Below are 21,703 nucleotides of genomic sequence, written 5' to 3' on the forward strand. Positions count from 1 at the left end.
GGGCTTCGGGCGGGCAGAGGCGCGCCCGCGCGGGCGCGGCGGTGGGGAGCCGGTTCAGAGAGGGCCTCTCGCCCACTTGGGCCCCCGGTCGGGGGGGGCCCGGGGTGGGTCCCCCTCCCCGAGGGACCCCGTCCAAAGGGGGGGGGGGCTCCGCACCCGCGCGCAGGTGAGGCTGCGTTGGGCCCGCCGAGCCCGCCTGCCCCGGGCGGCCAAGGCGCTGGGTGATAAAAGGCCGAGGCAGCCGCTCCAGACAGAGGACTCGCGCTCGCGATGGCTTCGGGCGCACGATCCCCGCCCTCGGAGGAGACGCCGGACGAGCGTCCGATCGCATTGGCCGCTAGGCTCCGTCCCCCGCCGCCTCGGAGAAGGTTCCCCGCGCCGTCCAGGGAGAGGCCCGGGGAGCGGGCTGCGCGGACCCCGCGAGCTGCAGGCCCCGCCGCCGTCCCCACGGCCCCGAGCGAGCGCCGGCTGGTCGCCCACCTCCACCTGGCCCTGGGCCGCGAGGCGCGCCTGTGGCGGGGCGGCCACCCCCAGGTACCGGTCCCCGCGACGGGGCCCTCCCGGGAGCACCCGCATCCCCCGCTTCCCGCGCGCTCGGGACGCGGCCGGGCCCCACCTGCACCCGCGCTCAGGTGAGCCGCGCCCGGGAGGCCGGGCAGAGCCCCCGGTGGTCCCCGCACGAGGCACGAGGCGGAACTCACTGGTTCTCTCACTCGGGGTTGCCCTGCGAGTAGAGTAGGTGCTTGAAGGGCCTGTGGGGTGGGGAGCTCTGCCCCGGCCGGGAAGCGGGCGTGGGGAGGGGCCGCAACGCTGAGCCGCTGGGCCGCAGGGAGGCGCTTCCCCCTCCGCGATTTTTCCCCCTTTTTTTCTTTATTGATTAAGTTATTACATATGTGTCCTTATCCCATGAAGGCGAAGGGGCTGCTCACCTTAAGCAGGCGGCTCCTGCCACGGGTGGACGGGCCCAGCCGCCACCCACCTTTCCTGCCATCCCCACTCCCCCTTTGAGCAGGTGGAGCTCCGCGGCGCTTTGCAGGAAGTCGTGCTGCAGCTCGGGAGGCTGCGGGACTTCTTCCCCCTCTCCCACACCACTTCCAACCTGGCGCTCACCACCTGCCGCCGCCTCCTGGCTTCAGCGACGGTAGGGAGCCCTGGGAGGGATGGTGAGGGGTGTGGGAGAGGGAGCGGACCTCCCCATGCTCGACTCTAAGTACCTGGCTGGGAGAGGGAGGCCTGGCAGCGGACCCTCTCCGCACCCGCCTGTGCCTGTGGCTTAGTGCTGTATGGTCGTCAGGGGTGGCTTGGAGTTGGGAGGACCTCGCTGAGAAGGGACCTGCTGTGCGATAAGGTCTGGACCTGTCCAGCTTGGCCCAAGCCAGGATGGAACTTCGGGTTCCCTGAGAAGGTGTCCATTCCCCCTTCCAGTCAGTCCCCTAACGAGGAAAGGAGGACTGACTGGGCATCTGCCCTTACTGATACCAGGAGCAGTTCCACTGGTCAAACCTAAAGCTGCCACTAACTTGTTTATGGAGGAATACAGTCAGTCTTTTAAAAAGGGGGGTGGGGGCGGGGTGGGGGCTTAATTTCTTTAAAAAAAAATCACAAGTGCTTCACAGTTTGTTTCTGACATTCATCTTCTACTCACTGGTTTGTTCCACACTGCAGATAAGGGAGAGCTTACTCCACATTGTCACCATCGCCTGCTTGAGACTTGCTGCGAAGGTCAATGAGAAGAGGAGGTAGGCGCCCCTGGAGTCCACTCTGGACTGCTCTTGGAGGTCTCAGGGTGTAACACTGGAGCACTCAAGTTTCCTGTGTACTTGGGAATGGTGGGCATTTTGTCTTTGTTTTAAATATATTTTATTGATTACAGAGAGGGAAACGTCAGTGATGAGAGAGAATTATTGAATGGCTGCGTCCTGCAGGCCCCACACTGGGGATGGAGCCTGCAACCCAGGCATATGCCCTGACCAGGAATCGAACTGTGACCTCCTGGTTCATAGGTCGGTGCTCAACCACTGAGCCACACCAGCTTGGGAATGGTGGATATTTTGAAAAAGTTATTAACTTCCCATGATATCTGCTGTCCTTTCTTTTTAAAAAAATATTTTTTTTATTTATTTTTGGGTGCCCTCAACGGGAATCGAACTGGTGACTTTTTGGTGCACAGAACGATGCTCAATCAACTGAGCCACACTGGCCAGGGCTCTGCTGTCCCTTCTTAGGCTTGTCGGACTCTGGGAGCCCACAAATGGAGAATTAGAACAGCTGCATCTCCTGGCCCCGCAAACCTGAGCTCCTGGCAAATAGATCTTGCCTCATTGGTTGATGCCAGATGCCACCTCCCCCACTAAGCCGAGGCATCTGCTGTTGAGCTAAGAAAATGGCCTCACAAACCATGTGGCCTAATGTCCACGCCTGGACACTACATCTAAGAAAGGTGCTTGAGACTCTAAGATGTGACTGTGTCCATGAAACTGGTCCTCAGGGATTCTTGGACCCTTTTTGGAGAAGAGCAGGGGTGGAGGAGAAGCCTCCACAAGAGCTCCAGGCTTGCTTCACTTCTAAGTTTCACTGTGGCTTCTCTCAGGAGAAGATCCTCTCCCAATGCCCTCCCCAGACCTCCTTCCCTCCCCTTTGGGTATACTGGAACCACTGCCACTTCCACGGGGTCTCCCTTAGCTGATCTCAGGGTCTGAGGGGATAGAAGAAGTCACTTGTGTCCAGTTCCAAACCTACAATAAAAATACTTTTAATTTTTTGTTTAATATAATTTATGCCCCCAAAAGTTACTTTGCCCAACTAAAAATCAAGTAAGTGACCTTTAAAAGAAAGATATCTAAAGGTTATAGTAATACTTTATCTAAAAAAGCAGAACCAAGTCTTTAATACACTTGGTACTTGAATGTTTACTTAGAGACAAGCCTTATTAGTCCCTCTGGGGGGGCGGGGGGGGGCGGGGGGGATCAAAGTCTTTCCAAAACTGAACTGCCTTAAAACAAGGCTAAGGGGAATATGTTTGCAGCTATGGTGTTGCCAAAACCGAGGCTGTCTGCTGCAGACCACGAAACTCAAAAGCCTACTTTTTCTCTCTACCACAAGCAATCCTGGTAGGGCTCAGGAACAGGTCCTGGAGAGCTTTGGGTGAGTTCCTACCGCTGAACAGAGAAGATGGCATAGCCCCTGTCTCCAAAGCACCTTTGGGTGTGAGCTGAAGTGCAGGTGGGACTCAAAAGCTGTTTGCAGAGGGTGACCATGTGATATTCACTACACATTGTAACAGCTACCGAGGGACTTGACAATCTAGATCTGGGTAGGTCTTTCCCTCAGAAGTATTTTCTGTTAGGTCACTTGAAGACAATTCTATTAGGCTCACGGATGTCCAGCCCCATGGATAAGAAAAAAAAAGCTACCATGACATGTTACAGGGCTTTGGCCTCTTTATTGTCTTTTTACAGTTAATTCCACGCATAAAGGACTTCATCAAGTACTGCGGCTCTGACTATACCCCAAGAGAGGTGCTAAGGATGGAGCTGGCTATTTTGGACAAACTGCACTGGGATCTCTGTATTGGGACGCCGCTGGACTTCTTGAACATAGTGAGTACAGGGAGTTTGCAGAGTCTACCCTAGACTCATCTGTGCCTTTGGAACAGCTCACAACAAAGGACGGCCAAGCACACGCGTGCACACGTCCTTGCACATGCACCACAAAAAGGTGGCCCACAAGGCTCATGACATATGGAGCAGTGAAAATGTATCTTAAATCCAACACAGTTCCACCAGACTTCCACTTCTAAAGGACATGAGAGTAACTTTACAAAGAGTTTTAGACGGCACTATTATGGTGAGTTTCTCTTAAATACACATTGCAAAAATATTTAACTTTCCATTCTATGAATACTGTACATAAAAAGCTGTCTGCTCTTGTTACACTTTACACACATTCACTTAGCTGTCTTGATTCACCTACACACAATCCTTATTGAGGCTTAGACCATATTGATCTGGCACTTAAAAATATCATATTAGTCGGTATTTGTGTTAGTTAGGGAATGATGGTCATCTTCAAGGATATGATTCTGTTAGTAAGGCAAAATTATGCAGTGTGGAAATGTCATGGGGTTTTGGTTTGTTATGAGGCATGAAGATTATATCACCAAGGGCTGTTTCATTATGAAAACTGGCCACTGTTGCCAAGTTGCAGTTTCTTCTCATATCAGGCAGATACAAGTAACTTTTCTGCCACTTTTCAGCATTGGAACATTGTTATCTGGGTACTTCGGGCCTCTTAAGGCCAAGTGAGAAAGCAGACTGCCTTTTCTCTCCAAGCTTGAAACTCAGCTTGACCACAGAATGGGCATGAAGCCTCGAGCCCCTTGTGGGGCCATGAATGGAAGTGAAAGGGACTGGGCAACATCTGATGCTCCCTGATGAAAATTTAAGTTGTTTGCACTTTTGGTCATTGATCTATGAAAAGTATGGGGTTTTCTGTTCTAACATTAAAAACCACAATCTCCAGTTCCACGCCCTGGTGGTCGTGGGCTGGCCCCGCGTGGCGGAGCTGCTGCCTCAGAGGAATCCTTCCCTCCACGTCGCGTCCCTGACCAAGCAGCTGCAGCACTGCATGGCGGGCCACCAACTGCTGCAGTTCAAGGGCTCCACACTGGCCTTGGTCATCATCACCTTAGAGTTGGAGAGGCTCATGCCCGACTGGTGTGCTCCTATCTCTGATCTGCTAAAGAAAGCACAGGTAGACATCAACTTTGCCCCCAGACCAAGCTCTCAGTTTTGTTCCCTGAGCTGCCACGCTCTGTCTCCAAAAGGGGACCCATGGCCCTGCTTGGCCCTCGGCCCAAGATGCTCTGGCCATGATGACTCTGTGAAGGGTCTGCCGCAGGGCGAGGCTCTCCGCACTTGGCACACCCTCTGGACTTGGGTATGGGATACACGTTCCCCTCACTGGGCCAGTTGGTGGGTTTCTCTGACGGTGAGAAAAGCTTTATCTCGGTGGCAGCCCTTATAGCCAAGAGGAGGGGGGCCGTGGTGTCCAGTTCAGAAGGAAGCAACCCAGAGCTTAATACTGAGGAGTGTACATTTCAGACCTCTCACCATCGATATGAGTCTATGATCCCAGGCATTGGGCGGGGGAGGGGGGTCAGAATCTCTCAGGATGGACAGAGTAGGGCGGAATGCATAGTTAGACTCATGACAGTTTTACTGGGGTTGGAGATGGGTGTCCCTGAGGTGGTAAGGTTAATGTGCTTACGTTTTGTGATTGGACCCCTTTCTGAAATTGCTCCAGGCTAACATCTGGACGCTCACCGCTCATTCCTTAGAATGTAAAGTGGTTCCGCACCAAGATGACCGCTCTGTTTTAATTACAGGTCGGCATTGAGCAGTTTGATATTGGTAAAGCTGCAGCTGACAAGTTAGTTTAGTCCTCCTCCTGCACAGACAACTTTTTCTTTCACCTGCGCTCCTACCCCAGTGCCCTTCAGAGCGTAATGGCAACCTCTCCTTTGTTGGCCACCTCTGAATTCTAGGCTGTATGGATTTTGTAACAAGAAAGGGGAAAAGCCCTAGAAGAACAACTGAGAAAAAATTCCTGGGTCCTTAGAAGAAAATAAAGGGAAAAAAGGTTGGGGTCACTAGAGATAAGGGCCCTGCTCCCTTCTTTCCCCTGGACCTTTTCCCAGGGAGAACGAATGAGCGCTGATGCTGCAGCTTGGTTTTCCTTCCCCAGCAAGGGCTGGTATCAGCCCCAAGCGAGCTGGAGTATGAAGCCAGAGGAAGGCCTTGCTCAGGGCTGAAGGGCCGGGCTGGTTGTTTTGTTTATTTTGTTTTGTGTGTTTTTTGTTTTAGGGCCAGGCTGGTTTTGACTGATCAGGTTTTGCTGCTCTACCCCCCAGAGCTGGCCAGGTCCTTCCGGCCTCCCAGGCTCATAGCAAGCACATGTGCAGCACCTCAAGCCCCGGCCAGCCTGCCTGCCACTGCAAAAACAGGACAGTCCCTCCAGATACAATTACCCTGATTTGGCCATGACTTACTCTTCTCTTCACAAGGACTGTATTATAAAGTACGCTTTGTTTAATGTAGGATAATTTGATCAAGCTTTAAGAATATTTTCCCTTACTCTTAAGCAATGTCGTTGATCGGCATAACTAGAGAAATTTTTATGCTGAAGAATATTTCAAGGTGTGACGCCTGTGATGGGAGGTGCAGCTCCAAGAGCTTTTGTTGAGATGAGCAGGTTCTGAGGCCGAGCCTGCTCCAACCTCAGTGCTGCTGGAAGGAGGAAGAGGAGGAGGAGGAGGTGATTAGCATGGCTGTGAGGGAGACGCCAGCTGCCTCTCTGAAGCTGGGACACTATAGAGCCATTTTTTAAGCAGTGGAGTCCAGCTGGCAGAGATGCCAGCCGGAGCTGTGTAAGTAGTGTTGGGATGTGAATGACTGAACCACACATTTAGAGGTGGTTTGTGAAGTCTTTCCAATGTGAACAGTTTTTGTAAATGTGCTAAGCCATGGGGTGTATGACCTGCTACTGGGTGCAAAGTGGTCAAGGCCCAGATATTCTATAATAGTTGTCTGCACTGTAGTCGGTACCGATCCTGATCTTTTCTTGAAAAAAATTTGCTTGTTGGAGCTTTTGTTAAAATAAACTTTAAGTCCTTGCAACCCTGTCTGAATATTTTACATATAGTGGGTACCATTCACTTAGACTTGCTAGAGTCAGGCACAGTTGGAATACCATCTCCTGGGCCTCATCAATAACTGTCCTCAGCACAGATGGAGATGCCAAGAGCAGCATGTAGCTCATGGCCACAGCTCTCATCAGTGGCCAGGACTGTCCTCTGCCTCCCTCCCTCCATTGTCAGTGGGCACCGCAGTGGGTGGGGTGGGGCTCATCCTGAGCGCCCACACCAGCTCAGGCTACCTTTGACTTTGGGGAACTGGTGGGAGGTATCTGGACCTCTTAGATGGTAGCCTGGATGTAAGCTGAGTCCCCAGAGCGAATCCAACTCTGAATTTCAAAAGAGAAGGTAGATCTGTGAAGCCCAGTATTGGGCTAAGGGACAGCCTTGTGGCTCCATCTTTCTGTAAATAAAATTCCTCTTCTTTGGGGAAGCAAACTTCTGTATTGCCTAAGTACCATTTGTAAGTTAAAAAAAAATTTTTTGATGCTATTCAATATTGAGCTGGGGTCCCATCTACTCTCCTCTAACATTTCCTTCTCTCTCTCTCTCTCTCTCTCTCTCTCTCTCTCTCTCTCTCTCTCTCTCTCTCTCTTTTTAGATTAGGAACTCATATCCCACCTCAGATCAGAGGTTGGGGATCATTGTGGTGGGAGAAATATGGACACAATCCATCTTCCTTTTGTCCCCTCTACAGAAGTACTGTGGCTGCAGAAAATGGAGAGGGGAGAAGGCTCAGATGGGCTAAGGGTTGGTGGGCATCATGTACCTATCTTAAACTTGTCCAAATATTTCTTCCCTCTAATGGGTGAGCCGAGTTGTACAGTGCTGTCCCCTTCACCAACAAGGCCCTTCTCCCCTGGTTCCAGGAGAATCTGTCATTCAAATCTTGGTGAAGACTTTCCTCCCTGCTCCTTGCCTCCCTGGGGGTGGAGTTGAGCTGTACCTTCATTAGGGGTGTCTGCATACCAGTCTCCCTGCTGGGCTGTCAGCTCCCCAGACTTTAGTCCCAACCTCCTCATTCTGGTCTTCACAGAGATTAGTCTAGTGCCCAACAGAGAAAACTCAACAAATGGACCCATGCGCTTGTCATCACTTCCTTCAACCACAAGACTACCTTCCTTAACCAACTATTTGCCTGCCTACCACTGCATCCCACCTCTACAAAACCATCTCAGGCCCATCCACCCACACTCAGACTGAACACTTTCATACTGGCTGCATTTCCACTGTTCTCCCAGCATTCATAAGGTTGCCAAAGAGCAGCTACAGCTCACGAATTAAAGGTATAGGTTACCAATATTCCAATCCCAATACCTCCAAGTTACTAGCTGTGTGACCTTGGGTAATTAATTAGCCTCTCTGTGCTTAGGTATGAAATGGGGGAAATGGTACTTAGTCATAAAATTCTAAGTTTAGAGGGATTAATGCATGTACTGTACTTGGGAGCAGCGCCTGGCACACAATAAGAACTCAGGTGTTAGCGGTCCCATGTCAAGCCTCTCCCACAAGGGTGCAAACTCTTCAAGGGCAGGGTTTGCCTTCTTCGTGTCCTGCATAAACCCTGTAATTCCTATAGAAGCTGATCCACCCCACAAAGTTCACAGGAAAGACAAGCTGTATTTTACCACAGTGGTAGCAGATTAATAGGCTAGAAAACTTGTTAAATCAGAAAAGCTACTGCCCAAAAAAGACACCACAAAAAAACTCAAAATAAATGCAAAATTTAATGGGGGGAGAAAACAAGTACAAAGTGAATGGAAAGGAACAAAAACAGTCAATGAATGAAGGAGTAAATGAATTGACAAGGGGAGCGTTTTTAGAAAAGCATGTTAACGTAACAGACTAGCAAGCCACACTTCCCTCAGGCCCCTTATCCAGTAATATGAGCCCCACTTAACAGGGAGCCCACACAGAGGCATGAAAACATCCATGCAGTCCGTCTGCACCGTTACAAACCACCTAGGCTCCAGTTCCCCATAACTGGGGTGACCATACTTCCCGGTTTGCCTGAGATAGTTCTGGCTTATGCCTGTTGAGCTGGAATAATTAACAGCATCTCCTTTCACTCTGAAACCTCTCAGTTTGGACAATAAATTATATGGTGATTCTACCCCAAACCAACTTGATTCTTGAAAGACAAATGCCAGCATGATCCCACTGACAGCCCAAATAATGCCAATCAATGATACTGAGAAACAAAAGGAGGGGGAAACAGACTCTGCGGGCAGGGGCCACATTCCATGAGGGGTAGCCAGTTAAATAATGGCAAGTTTTAAACTCACCTTGTGCACCAAGGATTAATTTGGTCTCAGCTAATGATGACAAAATTCCAAACACAAACAGCGCAGGGAAAGAAGTGTAGTGAGGTTCGCCAAAGCTAATGAAACCTGTGGAGGCAGCTCAGACCCCAGAAAGTGCAATTGGAACCAACCACCATCTGGCCTTCCAGCGTGCCCCGGGAGTGGCCCGCCGGCCATGGTGGATGGGTGGCAGAATCTGCCCACTCGAGTCCCCAAATGGGCTCATGAACCAGGAGTCCTCATTTCTTATAAAACCAGTGAACCCACTGGGTCATCAAGCCTCATCCTCAGAAATACATTAGCTGACAGCGGCTATATCTTCAGGTCATACTTCTGCCCAAGTTTATATACTTTCACATAATGACTCTAAAGACAAGCCGCATCTGCCTTAGATATGCTGACCTTGCCTGTTTGGATACCCACATGATCACAACCAGAGGTGGATGTCCTGGGAGGCTAATGAAGCCCAGCCCTCAAGGCTCCGTACCTAATTGTGTATTCATGTTCTTCTTCTTGAAGAAGGCTTCTCCAATAGTTCAGGTTCCTACCCCTTCAAAATCTGGATCCACCATGGTCATGGCATAACACTGGGAGAACTTTCACTTTGAGCATCAATAACACCTGCTCTGCTCCTGGCAAGTGGAGCCCCTCAGGTGCAAAGGCTGCCTTTTTCTGGCCATGCCTCAGTGGACACAGGCAGCTCACCCCTCCTCCCCACTCTGAATGGAGCACCATCTCAGAAGGGCAGGAGGAAGCCAAGACATGGTCCTGCAAATCAATAAGGCAGGCAATGGGGGAGTTCTGGGGGAGGAAGAGGACATGAAAAACAAACTATCAACCCCAAATCAATCAGCACGGCTGCCGGAGCTTCCAGCCCGGGAGTGCACTAGGCTGTGATGTCCTTGAGAGGTGGGCTGCGTGTTACTCTGGAGCCTGTGCCCAGCACAGTGCTTCATCAACATTCAATGAAATCCTTCCCTCCTTTCATTCATTTCTTGTCTCCCATTTTATCAGCCATATTGTCAACCCTGATCCTCTGGGTGGCTTGCCAACCAACAGGAACATAGAAGAATCAATGATGCTAGTACTTTCTTAAAACAACCCCCTTAAGAATGCAGCTGAAAGGGAAAAGCTCTTTGCTGGTAGTTTTTTTCTTAAATTGTCCACAGACATCAGACACCTTCATCTTTTGCCCTGTGACTCAGCCAGGAAAAAAGGAAAGAAGGACCTTGAGATAAAAACCTCTTCCCGGCTGAGCACTTTGGGCCTTAGGAACACGCAGGACTGGTTTGGGAGTCTTAGTCCGAATAAAGAACACTTAACACACACGGAGTTGGTCCCTGTTTACAGGTAGCACCTCAGGGGCACAGACAAGGGCTTGGGGCTGCTGTTCCATTTACATTCACAGTGAAAACTCCAGGCGTGGTCTTGTTCGTGTTCCGCTTTCATCCGTAAAGAAATTCCAAACACTGTCATTACAGGATGTTTATTACCACCTCTCCCTATATATGATAGGGATACTTTTACATAAAAAAGGCTGAGATATTTTTAGTCTTTAAAAATCGGGGTATCTGTGTTACGTATGAAAATAATGGGAGAGGGTATTATTTGTCTTTACGCTTGTGACAAAATAAAAATTTAGAAGTGTTTTAAAAGTTGTTATGGAAATTAAACTCTAGGTTAGAAAAATTAAAACAAAGTGAATCGGGAATATTTTTTGCAGCATGTATACCACACCACACGGCCACACCTAAGGCACCACATGAGTTGCCATCTTGACGCTGAACAATTAGGCCGAGCATCGCCGGCGGCGGGGGCCTTCGCTAGAGCGGCACATAACTGCTCCGTCAAGGAATAGTGACACTGTAAATGGAAGACCAGCCACTGGCTCTGAAAAAAATAAGCCTCGTCAGTTTGGGATTCCAGCATTCGTATGGCTTTGTCATGTTTGCATAGAGAGGGGGGCGCGGCCTGCCAGACCCGGCACAGCCTGGGGCGGGGGTGGGGACAGAGCAAGGCTGTAAACACTGGAGTCTGTACCGGCTCCCAGTCCGTCCTCACACCATGTTATGGGAGAAGGGTCACAAGGTGTAACTCAAGCAACTTAACACATGAAAGTCTAAAGTCCGCTCTTGACATGTAAGTCTGTGCGTGCGTTAACTGAAAAATAAAAATAAAACAAACAGAACAAAAACAGACACATTAAAAGATACGCAGACGACCAAATCAAACAGAACCAAAAGACAGCAAGGTGGACACTGGGAAAGGGCAGTCAGTTTGGCATTTGTCACGAGTAAAGCAGAGAATTCGCTTCAGTTTGTGTAGTCCCAGGCTGAGGGTCAAGATCTGATTGGGAAATAATTTTGCAAAATATGGATTAAAATTTAAAGAATAAATACAACCAATCAAAGCCATTTAACTAAATGGTCATAACTGCCCCCTCGCTCCCCCACAAAGGCACTCCTGACTCACCCTGCTCCCCTGACCAGGGCGGAAGGGAAGGGTGCTCCCAGCCACCCCACCTATAGCACTCCTGGCCTCCACAAGGCCAGCCTGGGAGGAGAGCTCTCTCTCCCAGAGGCCAAACTGACTGAAGCTTTCTGGCATGTCCAGTAAACAGAAAAGACCTGTTTTTCAGGCCCAGGCCACACGGGATAAGCAAGGAGACCTGGCACCAGTGTCCAGCCCCCACCCTGAGAGCTGTGCCGGTGCCCATGCAGGCAGCCTGCTGCCCACTCACTGGTCCTCAGACCCTGACCTGGCCACAGGTCCTTGTCTTCGTTTCTGAGTGGTTTCTCCATCGCTTATTTTCTAGGGGGACTCTGCCTGACTTTTCTCTATGGCCTGGGCCACGCTGGCGGGGAACGGGACAAAGTCACTTTGGGTGTCAGCACCTGAGTCATAGACCTGTGTACCCCCTTCCAGGAAAAAACAGATTTCTGAGCCACTAGCTTGTAATCCACACAGGTTCCAATTAACAGAGCCCCCCACACCCACCAAGCCCAGAGCTGGACAGGGAATGAGGGCTGCAAGCAAAAGCCAAGCAGAGGGGAAATCCACGCAGCTGAGGGGAGTGTGGGGCTGTGTGCTCCCTGGGGCCAGGCAGGGGCTCATTAGTCCCAGCAGTTGGGATGGGACCACCAGTGAGCGGGATGGGGGAGACGACGGAACAGAGGAGGGTCCGTTCCAATGCAGAGAGCAGGCCTTAGGAATGAGAACCAGCACCCAATTCCTAAGTGCCTGGCTTTGTCCCCCTCGTCTCCCCCAGGGAGAAACTCTCCCAGTTTCATTTCCTTAGATGTGTCTGTGCTTCTGTGCATGCGTGTCTGGGGATGGGGTGTGTTGGCAGGTAGGTGCCTGAGCCTGTGTATGGGATGAGGCAGGAGAGAAAGATAGTGTACACGTACATGTCTGTGTGTTCATGGGGGTGTGTTTTGGGGAATGTAATACAGCTATGCACTGCATGGCCTTCATCATGGGGTTCCACTGCCACCAAGAAAGGAAGGGCCTGGTACACACATCCCCAAACATTTCAGGAAGAAACAGGCTACCTGCTTAGTTCCTAGGTTGGCAAGGAAGGAAGGTGCCTGACACAGGCCAGGGGCTGGGAGAGGCAGGGATGGGCGAGATCCCCACAGTGTGATGTGGTGGGGGGCACTGAGTGAAGTGAGTGGGGAAGGGAGATCCCCAGGAGCCAGGGCATCTGGACTCCAGCTGAAAGGGTGGAAACAGGCTATGAAAAAAATACCAAGGAAAGGGGACTCTGCATTGCCTCCACCTGGCCAACCTGTTGACTGACTCCTGGAGGCTGGGAAAAGTCTCCTTGCCATCCCCCCTTCTTCTCTCCTGAGTCTACTCTCAGGAGAAATACCTCCAGCCTCTACTTGAGGGACGGCCCCTTCCCGACCCGGGAGCTGCTGTCCTTCCTTCAGCCAGGAAGTGATCATGGGGTTCAGGGGGTCAGTGCTGGCTGGGATCAAGTCTCCGCTGTTCTCAGTCACCACCTGTCAGCCAACAGGGATCCCACGTCCACTGCCTCAGGGACAGGGTGGGGGAAGGGGAAAGCACCACAGCTGTCCAAGCAGAAACCACAGGAGCTTTTGGAATCTGTCGGGAAATGCTGACCTTGCCAGGCCCTGTCTTTGGCCTGAAAGACCTGCCCTGAGACCCCTACACACTCTCTGGGGCCACTCCCTGCCTGTGTGGCCCAGCCTTCACCACCCCAGCTCTGTGGAGGCTGCAGGAAAATGAGAGGAGGGAGGGAGGAAGGGAGGGAGGAAGAGAGACATTTGTGCAAGAGTGCACAAATACCTGATACCTTGAGATATCAAGATCACTAGTGAAAAAGAAAGGTGAGCAAGAAGGAGGTGAAAGGGCAAGTGAAAATGAGAGGAAAATGGTAAAACAAGCAAGAGTAAGTGAGAATGAAAGTCAGCGTGAGGGAGCCGAGGGAGGGACAGGGTGAGAGCCCAGGAGAGAGCAAGAGCCAGGGCAGCGCAGGGGCCCCACACCTACTTCTTCTTGTCCTTGTCCTTCCTCAGGGGCTGCTGCAAGGTGGTGTGCAGGGCCTGAGACTGCAGGGCCTCCACGGCGGCCTTCCTGCGGTTGAAGGCGTTGGTCTCCTCCTCCAGCTCCCGGCGCTTTTCCTCCACCTTGCGTTTCTCCTCCTGGTGGACCCGCTTGAGGTGCTCAAACTTCTCGTGGAGCTGGAGCAGAAGCGGGGAGTCGGGCTTCCATGTGGGCCGGGAAGGTGCCAGGCCCTCCGGCCACCCAGCCAGGCCCGGCCTCACCCCAGAACCCCAACACTCACCTCCCTTTCCTTTTCCTTCAGCTCCAGCTCTGTCTCCTTCACTTTGTTGACAAACATCTGCCTCATCTCCTCCTCCTTCCTCTGCAGCTCACTCAGGAACTCCTTCCTTTTGGCCTCGTATGTTTCCTGCAGGCTGTGGAGACCCAGAGAAAAGAGACCCAGGGTGGGATTATAGCGGGGTGGGGGCGGCAGAGCCTGAGAAGCCGAATCATGTGAGCGCTGGGGGCAAGAGGATGCAGGATCCCGACAGCCTCACTCCCTGGCTCACAAGACCCCAGAAGCAGATGCCAGCACGGCAAGTGTGGCTGAGGCTGGGAAGACAGGTTCGCTGTGTTCAGGACGTCACCTGAAGGGGTGGCTGTCCCCATCGCTGTCCTGGAAGCCCATCTCCTCCAACTTGCAGCGCCGGTAGAGCTCGTAGTGCCGGCTGTGGGTCTGCTCGCGGAGGTCCTCCATGTTCACCCGGATCAGCATCTCCCGCAGCTTCACAAAGTCGCAGTGATTCTCGTTCTCCACTGCAAGCAGAGGGCACACGGGCGTCAGGCTGGCACGCGGAGGGGCACAGGAGGACAGGGCACAGGACAGCAGCAGACTCCAGAGGCAGGACAGGCAACAGGGGGGCACAGGGAGGGCACAGGATGGGGGCTACAGGCAGCAAGCAGGACAGGGGACTAAGTTTGGGCCCCCAGCTGGGGATGTGCTCTCCCCGCCAGCACTCACCCTGCACCACTCCCCACGGGTACTGCCGTGCTCGGACCAGCTTGTTCCCCACCTTCACCTCCTCGGTGCTGCCCACCACGGCGAAGGGCAGGTGTGCCTGGAAAGGGGCCCAAGGACACGTGAGCACAGGGCTGAACAAGGTCTGGCCAGATGCTCACTTTCCGGCTATCTTTTTTATAAGTATCCTGGGACCTCCAAACAAGGGACCGGGCTAAACCCACAAACCTCCTTCCTCGTGTTCTAGGGTGTTCTTTCAGCCCTTGGGCTCCCCAGGGGCCATTAGAAGCTCCCTCAGAGGACTGTGGGCCTTGCTCTTCCTTAAGTTCCCAGCCCTGGCATCCTGCCTGCTCACTCCTACAGGTTTCAGGTCCCCACCCTGACTCCGTATCTTGTGAAACTCAACTCTGGGGAAGCCCCAGTACCAGCCCAATACCCAACTCCTCCCGTCCCTTGTCCACAGGACACAGGACTCGGCCAGCTCCCAGATGCCCACCCACCTCTCCTGGAGAAGGAGAGGCTGAAATCCTGGGGAAGAAGTCCCCCAGGGCTGTGTCCGAGATCTGTGCTGCCTGCAGGCTCTCTGGCCCCACAGTCCTGAGGCCCTTGCCCAACACTCACATTCATGACTGCATTAATCTCTGCAACTGCCTCGTCATCAGTGGGAAACTGGTAGATCTGGACCCCATTGCTGACCAACTCGCCCATGATCTTGATCTTGAACTTGTGGAGCTCACTCTTGGAGATGGTGTCAGCCTTGGCAATGATGGGAATAATGTTCACCTGCCAGGATCAGGCGAGAGGGGGCAGCATGTTAGTTATTCCCCGACTGTGGACAGCCCTGCCCAGGCCACAACCCTGGGCAGAGGGCAGGAAGCAAGAGAGATAGAGCTGCTCCATGGGGAGGCCCGGCCTGCACCCAGCCACCTGGGGCCATACTGATGGGTTGTAGCAGCACTTCCTAGAGCTCCTATTCCCCCAAACCCACCCCCAAATTAGTCTCCTGGGCATGCTCAGCTTTGACCCAGAGTTCTCTGAAGGTCTTAACGGGCCTGGGACATGATACAAGCAGCGGCGGAGGGCTGAGCTCCCACCTAAGCAGGTAAGATGACCCATCAGCAGTAGCCACAGGAAGGCCTCAAAATCTCGAGGGCTATGGTTACCCCGTTTTCACAGTGAAAATGAACTCCTGAGATGGGAGGGCAGTCATGTTGCTGACAGTGCACGCCTTCTAGGGCCCCAAGCCCTTCCCATCGTCTCCACGAAACTGCCCTCTTAGTCCTCACTCAATTCTGGGCCTTAACTCTCCTCTCCCAAGTGGGCTCAGGAGACCCAAGGGAAATGCATGACAGGAAAGACAGGGGAAGTGAAGGGAACAGAGGAACTAGGAATTGAGAGAGAGGAAATGAGCAGAGAACTGGGATGCTCTGGGGAGAGGGTCAGAGGGTCGAGGAGGGAGAGGAGGCCAGGAGCCAGCAGGCTGAGAATAAGAATTCAGCCGGCATATAAGCATAACCAATGGACACAAACACTAGGGGAGTAAGGGCCTGTGCTGGGGGGCAGGAGCGGATGGGAAGAGGTCAATGGGGGGGGAAAAGGAGACATATGTAATACTTTCAACAATAAAGAATTTAAATTTTAAAAAAAAGGAATTCAGCTGGAAGGAAGGGGCTGAGGGCCAGACCCGGGGGACAGAGCTCTGGAGAAGAAACCGAAAGCAGGGTGTGCCCACCGGAGGAGTAGGGACAAAGAGAAAAGAGAAAGGACCGAGTCAAGGGGGCTATCTTCTGCAGGCCTCCAAACAGCAGAGCCTCTGGAGACTGTAATGGACAGTCACACTGCAGCCAGCACACCCAACCCCAGCGGAGGACTGTGGAGCCCATGGAACAAGTTGGGGAGGCGGGGCAGGGGGCCAGTGGTGAAGCACACCTTGCTGTCTAGTTTCTTCATGGTCACCAGATCCAGGGACTTGAGGGAGTGGCCGGTGGGCGTGATGAAGTAGAGGCATACGTGGATCCTCGTGTCATGGTAGTCGAAGAGTGAGCGGCGGATCTTCAGCTCCTCTTGCAGATAATTTTCAAACTGCGCATCGATGTAGTCGACGATGGGCCTGTAACTACAGACAGCTCCATCACCTAGGAGGCAGGCAGCTGAGCCTCACCGCGGGGGCTTGGATCTCGGTCTGGACCCCTTCTCCTGATTCTTAGAGGGTCCCCAGGACTTCAGCGATTCCCTGACAGGCCCTCCCCTGGCCCCCGTGGAGTGTGGGGCTTGGTTGTTCATATGGGGACAGATGGCAGAGAGGAGTGATCGGGCAGAGGGTTAGAACCACGGCCAACAAGAGTGGGACAGGGGATGAGGTTGGGGGAGCCGCCCTTCCCGCCTCTTGCCTCTCATCCTTATTGATCTGATCCCCGAAGCCCACAGCATCCACGATGGTCAGCTTGAGGTGCACGTTGCTCTCTTGGAGGTCGTAGGTCTGGGGCCGCAGGCGCACACATTCCTCGTGGTGACTGGCTTCCTCGGTCTCGAAGGTCGTGTTGAAGAGCGTGTTCATCAGTGTGGACTTGCCGATACCGGTCTCCCCTGGGAGTGGGCGGTGGAGGGGAAGGGATGTCAGAGGCCGGAACTGGGGCTGCCCCTGGCTGTTGGCTAGGCTGGGTGGGGCTCAGGCATCCTCAGCCTCCACAGAAGAGAAAGGGGCTGGCCTCCCACTGCATCCCTCACTGACCCTGTCCCCAGGAACCATCCCTTCTCCGTGGCCTCAGAAATAATGTGTGGAAGGAAGAGTCATAGGCTGACGTGGATATGACATGTGGCTGTGCGGAATGTAAGATGTTTCCTCAGGGAGGGGGAGAGGCAGAGCCAGGCAGCTGTGACGCTGCTGGACACTGACCTTTGCTGGCCTCGAGGGGACCCAATCACCTGCTCTGCATGCCATCCCTTCCAGAGCCAGGATGGTCCTGGGGCCAGCAGGGCCGGGGTCTGAAGCCCAAGGAGACTTGGCCCGGCTGCTCTGGGTGGGCGGCCCCCGCACCGTTGGCTGTAAGTGGGGTTGAGGAAAGCTGCTTCCCAAGGGGCACCCGCAGCCCGGCAGATGCTAAGGCTTAGGCACCCGTGATCTGGCCGAGCTCTTTGTGCCTCTGGGAGTTCCCATGCCCGGAGGTGCGTGGCCTCTCCCAGAGCCTCCCAGTTTGGGGCTGTGCTTGTTCAGATGTGTGTGGGAGCTCCCATGCCCGGAGGTGCGTGGCGGGAGAGTCTTGTTCGCCATGGAGTCCTAGACACATAGTGGGAACAAGTCAATGTGTTTTAAGTAAACAAACCACCTAAATCTCTGATAAATACTCCGTTTACAAAGCACCTTCACATGCCCAATCCTGTTTACTCTTCAAGGCAACTCTGAGTCAGGCCTGGGCTCCAACTCTGTCCTTGATCCTGGCAGAGGCACCAACCAAAACCTCATTCTGAACCCCCAAAGTGTGACTCTGCCTGGGAGGCCCACTTGCAGCTCAACAGGTGGCCAGGGCAGCAGTGCCCATCTCCCAGAAGGCCCTCGTCTGCCCTCTGTCTGAGGCTGCCCCCTGGCCAGGCCATGATACACTTACCCACACACAGGATGTTGAAGCTGAAGCCCTGCGTGACCGACTTGCTGACCAGCTGGTCGGGGAGGCTGTCGAAGCCCACATGGCCGCCCAGGGAGAGGCTCCGGGGCTCTGGCTCTGCGTTCTGCTGAGAGAGAAACAGAACGAGGCCGTGAGCCCACTGGGGAAGTGGGGACAAGTTGGGTGAGGATAAACCTGAGTCAGAACCCCCGTCTGAATTCTCAGCAAATCTCAGAACACAACGCAAGTACACCAGAGCTCCGATTCCAGGCCAGGTTCCCACAGAGGGAGCCCAAGGGGCCTCAAGGCCCCTGAATCCATCTCAGAAAAGGCCCTTAAACCCATGGCTCTGCTCCACCTGGGCTGGCAAGGGATGCTGGGGCCTGGGGCATCTCCTAGCGACTGCCTCTGAGGGCTCACCTGTCCTTCTGCCCAGAAGAGGGCCCCAGAAGGTTCCTGAATCTTAAATAAAGATTTTAAGAGGCCAAGACTGAAGAGTATTATGTTCTTGGGGTCCCCTCCCAGACCTTCTAGACCAGCAGTTCTCAACGTTCCTAATGCCACGACCCTTTAATACAGTTCCTCATGTTGTGGTGACCAATTTCATTGTTACAAATTGAACACAATTAAAGCATAGTGATTATCACAAAAACAATATGTAATTATATATGTGTTTTCCGATGGTCTTAGGCGACCCCTGTGAAAGGGTCATTCGACCCCCAAAGGGGTCTCGACCCACAGGTTAAGAACCGCTGTTCTAGACCCTCCTACTCAAGTAGGACTCAAGCAGAGGCAGGTCTGGCTCTAACCCTCACTCAAGCTCCATGTAGGGACCTCTACGTACACCCCTTGTTTCTGATACACCCAAGTGTGGAATGCACACATGGGCCCTGCGAAAGGGGCTGGTGCTCACTGGGACCCACCATTGGATCTCAGAGCCAGTCTCCAAGGCATCATGACCCTGAGGCCTCCTCCTCTTGCCTCAGTGGGGTTCTCTAGGGACCTCAGGCTCTGGTTCATGCCACCCTCTCCCCCCACCTCACCCCTGGTTGTTTAGGAAAGGATTCGGATGAGAATGTGGAAACCTGGCCTTAGCAGAGAGGCAGGCAGCGGGTCCCAAGTAGTCTGGGGCCACGAGAGCAGGCCCACAGCACTATAAAAAGAAACCACCACAACCCAAAGCAGAGAGTCAAGGTCAGACTCCAATTTGCATGGCTACCCTGGGAATGGGGGTAAAATGCTGTCTTCCGAGGGGAAATTCCCAGGCTCAGCCTTCCTGGATTTGGCCCCTCTGGAGGGCAGGCCCCAGACAGCTCCATGGTGGGCAGAAACACGCCTCCTCCATTCCCAGCCGCCCTGCCCTGACTGCCCGCTAGAAAGAACAAGACAGGAAAGGGCAGTGGGTCTGAGTCCCATCCTGCCATCCTGCCATCCTGCCCACAACACTAGAGGGGAGGAAACAGGCCCAACTGAAAGCAGCCCCAGGCGCTACTGATTAGGACAATGGCAGCCCTTATGCAAAGCAGATACAGGCACAGTGGCAGAGGGGCCCTGGCTCCCTGCCCTCCCGCAGAGGGGTGGCCCCAGCACCTGAGCTCTCCCTGACCTCTCTGCAGCCCTACCTGTTGCCTCAGCCTGAAGCCCTCCAGAGCCCCCTGGCACTCACACCCAACCTTCTCTTCTCCACTAATTATGTCCCCCCACCCCCTAACCCCACCCCAGCTAAGTCACTGTAGCCCTGCATCGATGACTCCCAAGTGTGTGTGCTGCCAGCCCAAACCCCATGTGGCCCCCTCTGGGCAGTTATACTGTCCTCTCTAAAAGTCAGGGTTACCCCTAAACCTGCTCTCTCCAATGACCCTTTCTCAACTAGCCTCTGTTCTTGTAGCTGACCCTTTTCCCTATCTCCTGTCCCCAGTGACCATGTCACAACCTCCCCACTCAAGCCCAGGTCCCCAAACATAACCCAACAAAGAGGCCCCAAAGGCAGGTTCCCATCACTAGGGCCCACATCAAATACAGTAAATGGAGCAGGGGATGTGCTGGGTCAGGACCAAACCCCCTGGCGTGGCATTCCGGCCCTTCACACAGTCTGAAGCCTTTCTCATGAGCTCAGTTCCGCCCAGCTGGTTACCTCTGAGTTCACTTTCCAAACTCGGCCCCTTCCCTAGGCTCCAGAGGTCACTCTACCTTTTCCCTGGCACGTGCTCTGACCTGGCCCCTAAGAACTTACATTCCTGACCCCTCACTTGGCAGTGACACCATTTCCTTGCACTGTTAGCTGTCCTTTTTCTGTTGTCGTTAATGCATCCTGGTTCTCCATCTCTTCAATAAACTCCTTGAACTTGGCTGCAGGCCGGGGGAGTCATGTTTTCCATTTCCCCCGCCACTATGCCCAGCATGCTAGACAACCCGACCATTTATAAATTAGACAACGCCGTCCTCAACCGCTACAACATCAGGGCTGTCTGCCCACCTCACACCGAGCTGCACATCTAGTCTCTGTCCTACCTGCTCGTGGCAGCCTGAGGGTCGAATGGAGGACAAAACACTTGGTCTAGAGCTTTTTTCTTTTCAGGCGAGACTGAAGGCGTGCTGTGCTTGCAGTATTTATTCATCCTTTCATTCCAAGGGTGACACAATCAGGATGCAATCCAACATCCTATAGTCTGCCGCCAAAACTCCCGGTCATGTGTCTGGGAACCACAGGTGTACGCATACACTCTGGGGCAGAGTACCTGCACAGAATCAGAGGCCACCCTGTTCCTGGGTGTCCCCACATTCTTACAATTCCAGGCTCCAGACGCTAAAAGCAGGGGGGTTGTTACCACATGAGCCATCTCTCCACGCTCAGCAAGCCTGCCTGTCTTCACTCACATAGCGTGGTTCCCTCTGGGGACACATGTGGAGTACAGGGAGGTCTTCAACCCCAACTTGTCCCGGCTGCACCCTGTCACTCCAGGGCCCACAGCCCTGGGGCAATCAATGCCTGCCCAGGAGCCTCAGGGACCATGGGAGTGCCAATCTCCAGAGCCTGCATGTACACACACACACACACACACACACACACACACACACACAGAGAGAAGAATGGCCACTGGCCCTGACGGAGACTGAGTGCTAATCCCTGGTTTCAGAAGACCGATCTGACCTCCCTGCTCACTAAGGCGCTAATGCCAACCTCCCTGATCCTATATTTGGCATCAATAACATCTGATCCAAGGTGCCCCGCTTGTTCTGACACCCCAGGTGTCTCTGCTGACCTTTGTGGGATCCCAGTCTAGGAGGAGCCAGCAGCTTCCAATGCGTCACTGGCACATCTCAGCTGGCACAACTCAGAAAGAACCTTCATGTCCCCCACTGGCTACCTGGCTATCAGCCCTGCACTCTGGCAGGTAAGACCACAGTTCCAACTCTGGGGGGTGGGGCCTAACAGTCCTGAGCTAATCAGCATAATTCTACAATTGGTTCAGGAACAGGCACATGACCCAAGTTCATGACCATCTTGTGACCACTAGAGGAGCTAGCCTAAAGCTGAGCCACTCAGAGATGGCAGATTCAGAAAATCACAGAGGAG

General features: G+C 53.3%; 1 protein-coding gene and 1 non-coding gene across 10 annotated transcripts in view; one reads left to right on the forward strand and one right to left on the reverse strand.

Moving 5' to 3' along the window:
• Positions 1 to 871: 871 nt before the first annotated feature.
• LOC106699072 lies at positions 872 to 3,587 on the forward strand. The gene is made up of 3 exons (XR_002832003.1): positions 872 to 1,141; positions 1,666 to 1,829; positions 3,459 to 3,587. It is a non-coding gene; the product is annotated as an uncharacterized LOC106699072 (transcript).
• Positions 3,423 to 21,703, reverse strand: part of SEPT8 (septin 8) — a 25,548-nt gene continuing 7,267 nt past the window's right edge. The window contains exons 3-11 of one of the 9 annotated variants that reach the window (XM_023763751.1): positions 18,130 to 18,253; positions 16,915 to 17,110; positions 16,454 to 16,634; positions 15,146 to 15,307; positions 14,528 to 14,624; positions 14,154 to 14,322; positions 13,808 to 13,940; positions 13,513 to 13,703; positions 3,423 to 4,737 (exon numbers count right to left, since the gene is read on the reverse strand). In XM_023763751.1, coding sequence (XP_023619519.1) covers positions 4,572 to 4,737; positions 13,513 to 13,703; positions 13,808 to 13,940; positions 14,154 to 14,322; positions 14,528 to 14,624; positions 15,146 to 15,307; positions 16,454 to 16,634; positions 16,915 to 17,081 — 1,266 coding nt within the window. In that variant the 5' untranslated portion in view covers positions 17,082 to 17,110; positions 18,130 to 18,253 and the 3' untranslated portion in view covers positions 3,423 to 4,571. Of the gene's footprint in view, positions 4,738 to 8,402; positions 11,344 to 13,508; positions 13,704 to 13,807; positions 13,941 to 14,153; positions 14,323 to 14,527; positions 14,625 to 15,145; positions 15,308 to 16,453; positions 16,660 to 16,914; positions 17,111 to 18,129; positions 18,254 to 21,703 lie in introns of those variants that run through there. The other 8 variants (XM_023763750.1, XM_023763754.1, XM_006100160.3 and 5 more) reach the window with 8 other exon arrangements.

The sequence above is a fragment of the Myotis lucifugus genome, unplaced genomic scaffold (genome assembly GCF_000147115.1).
Source record: "Myotis lucifugus unplaced genomic scaffold, Myoluc2.0 scaffold_300, whole genome shotgun sequence".
Lineage (NCBI taxonomy): Eukaryota > Metazoa > Chordata > Mammalia > Chiroptera > Vespertilionidae > Myotis > Myotis lucifugus.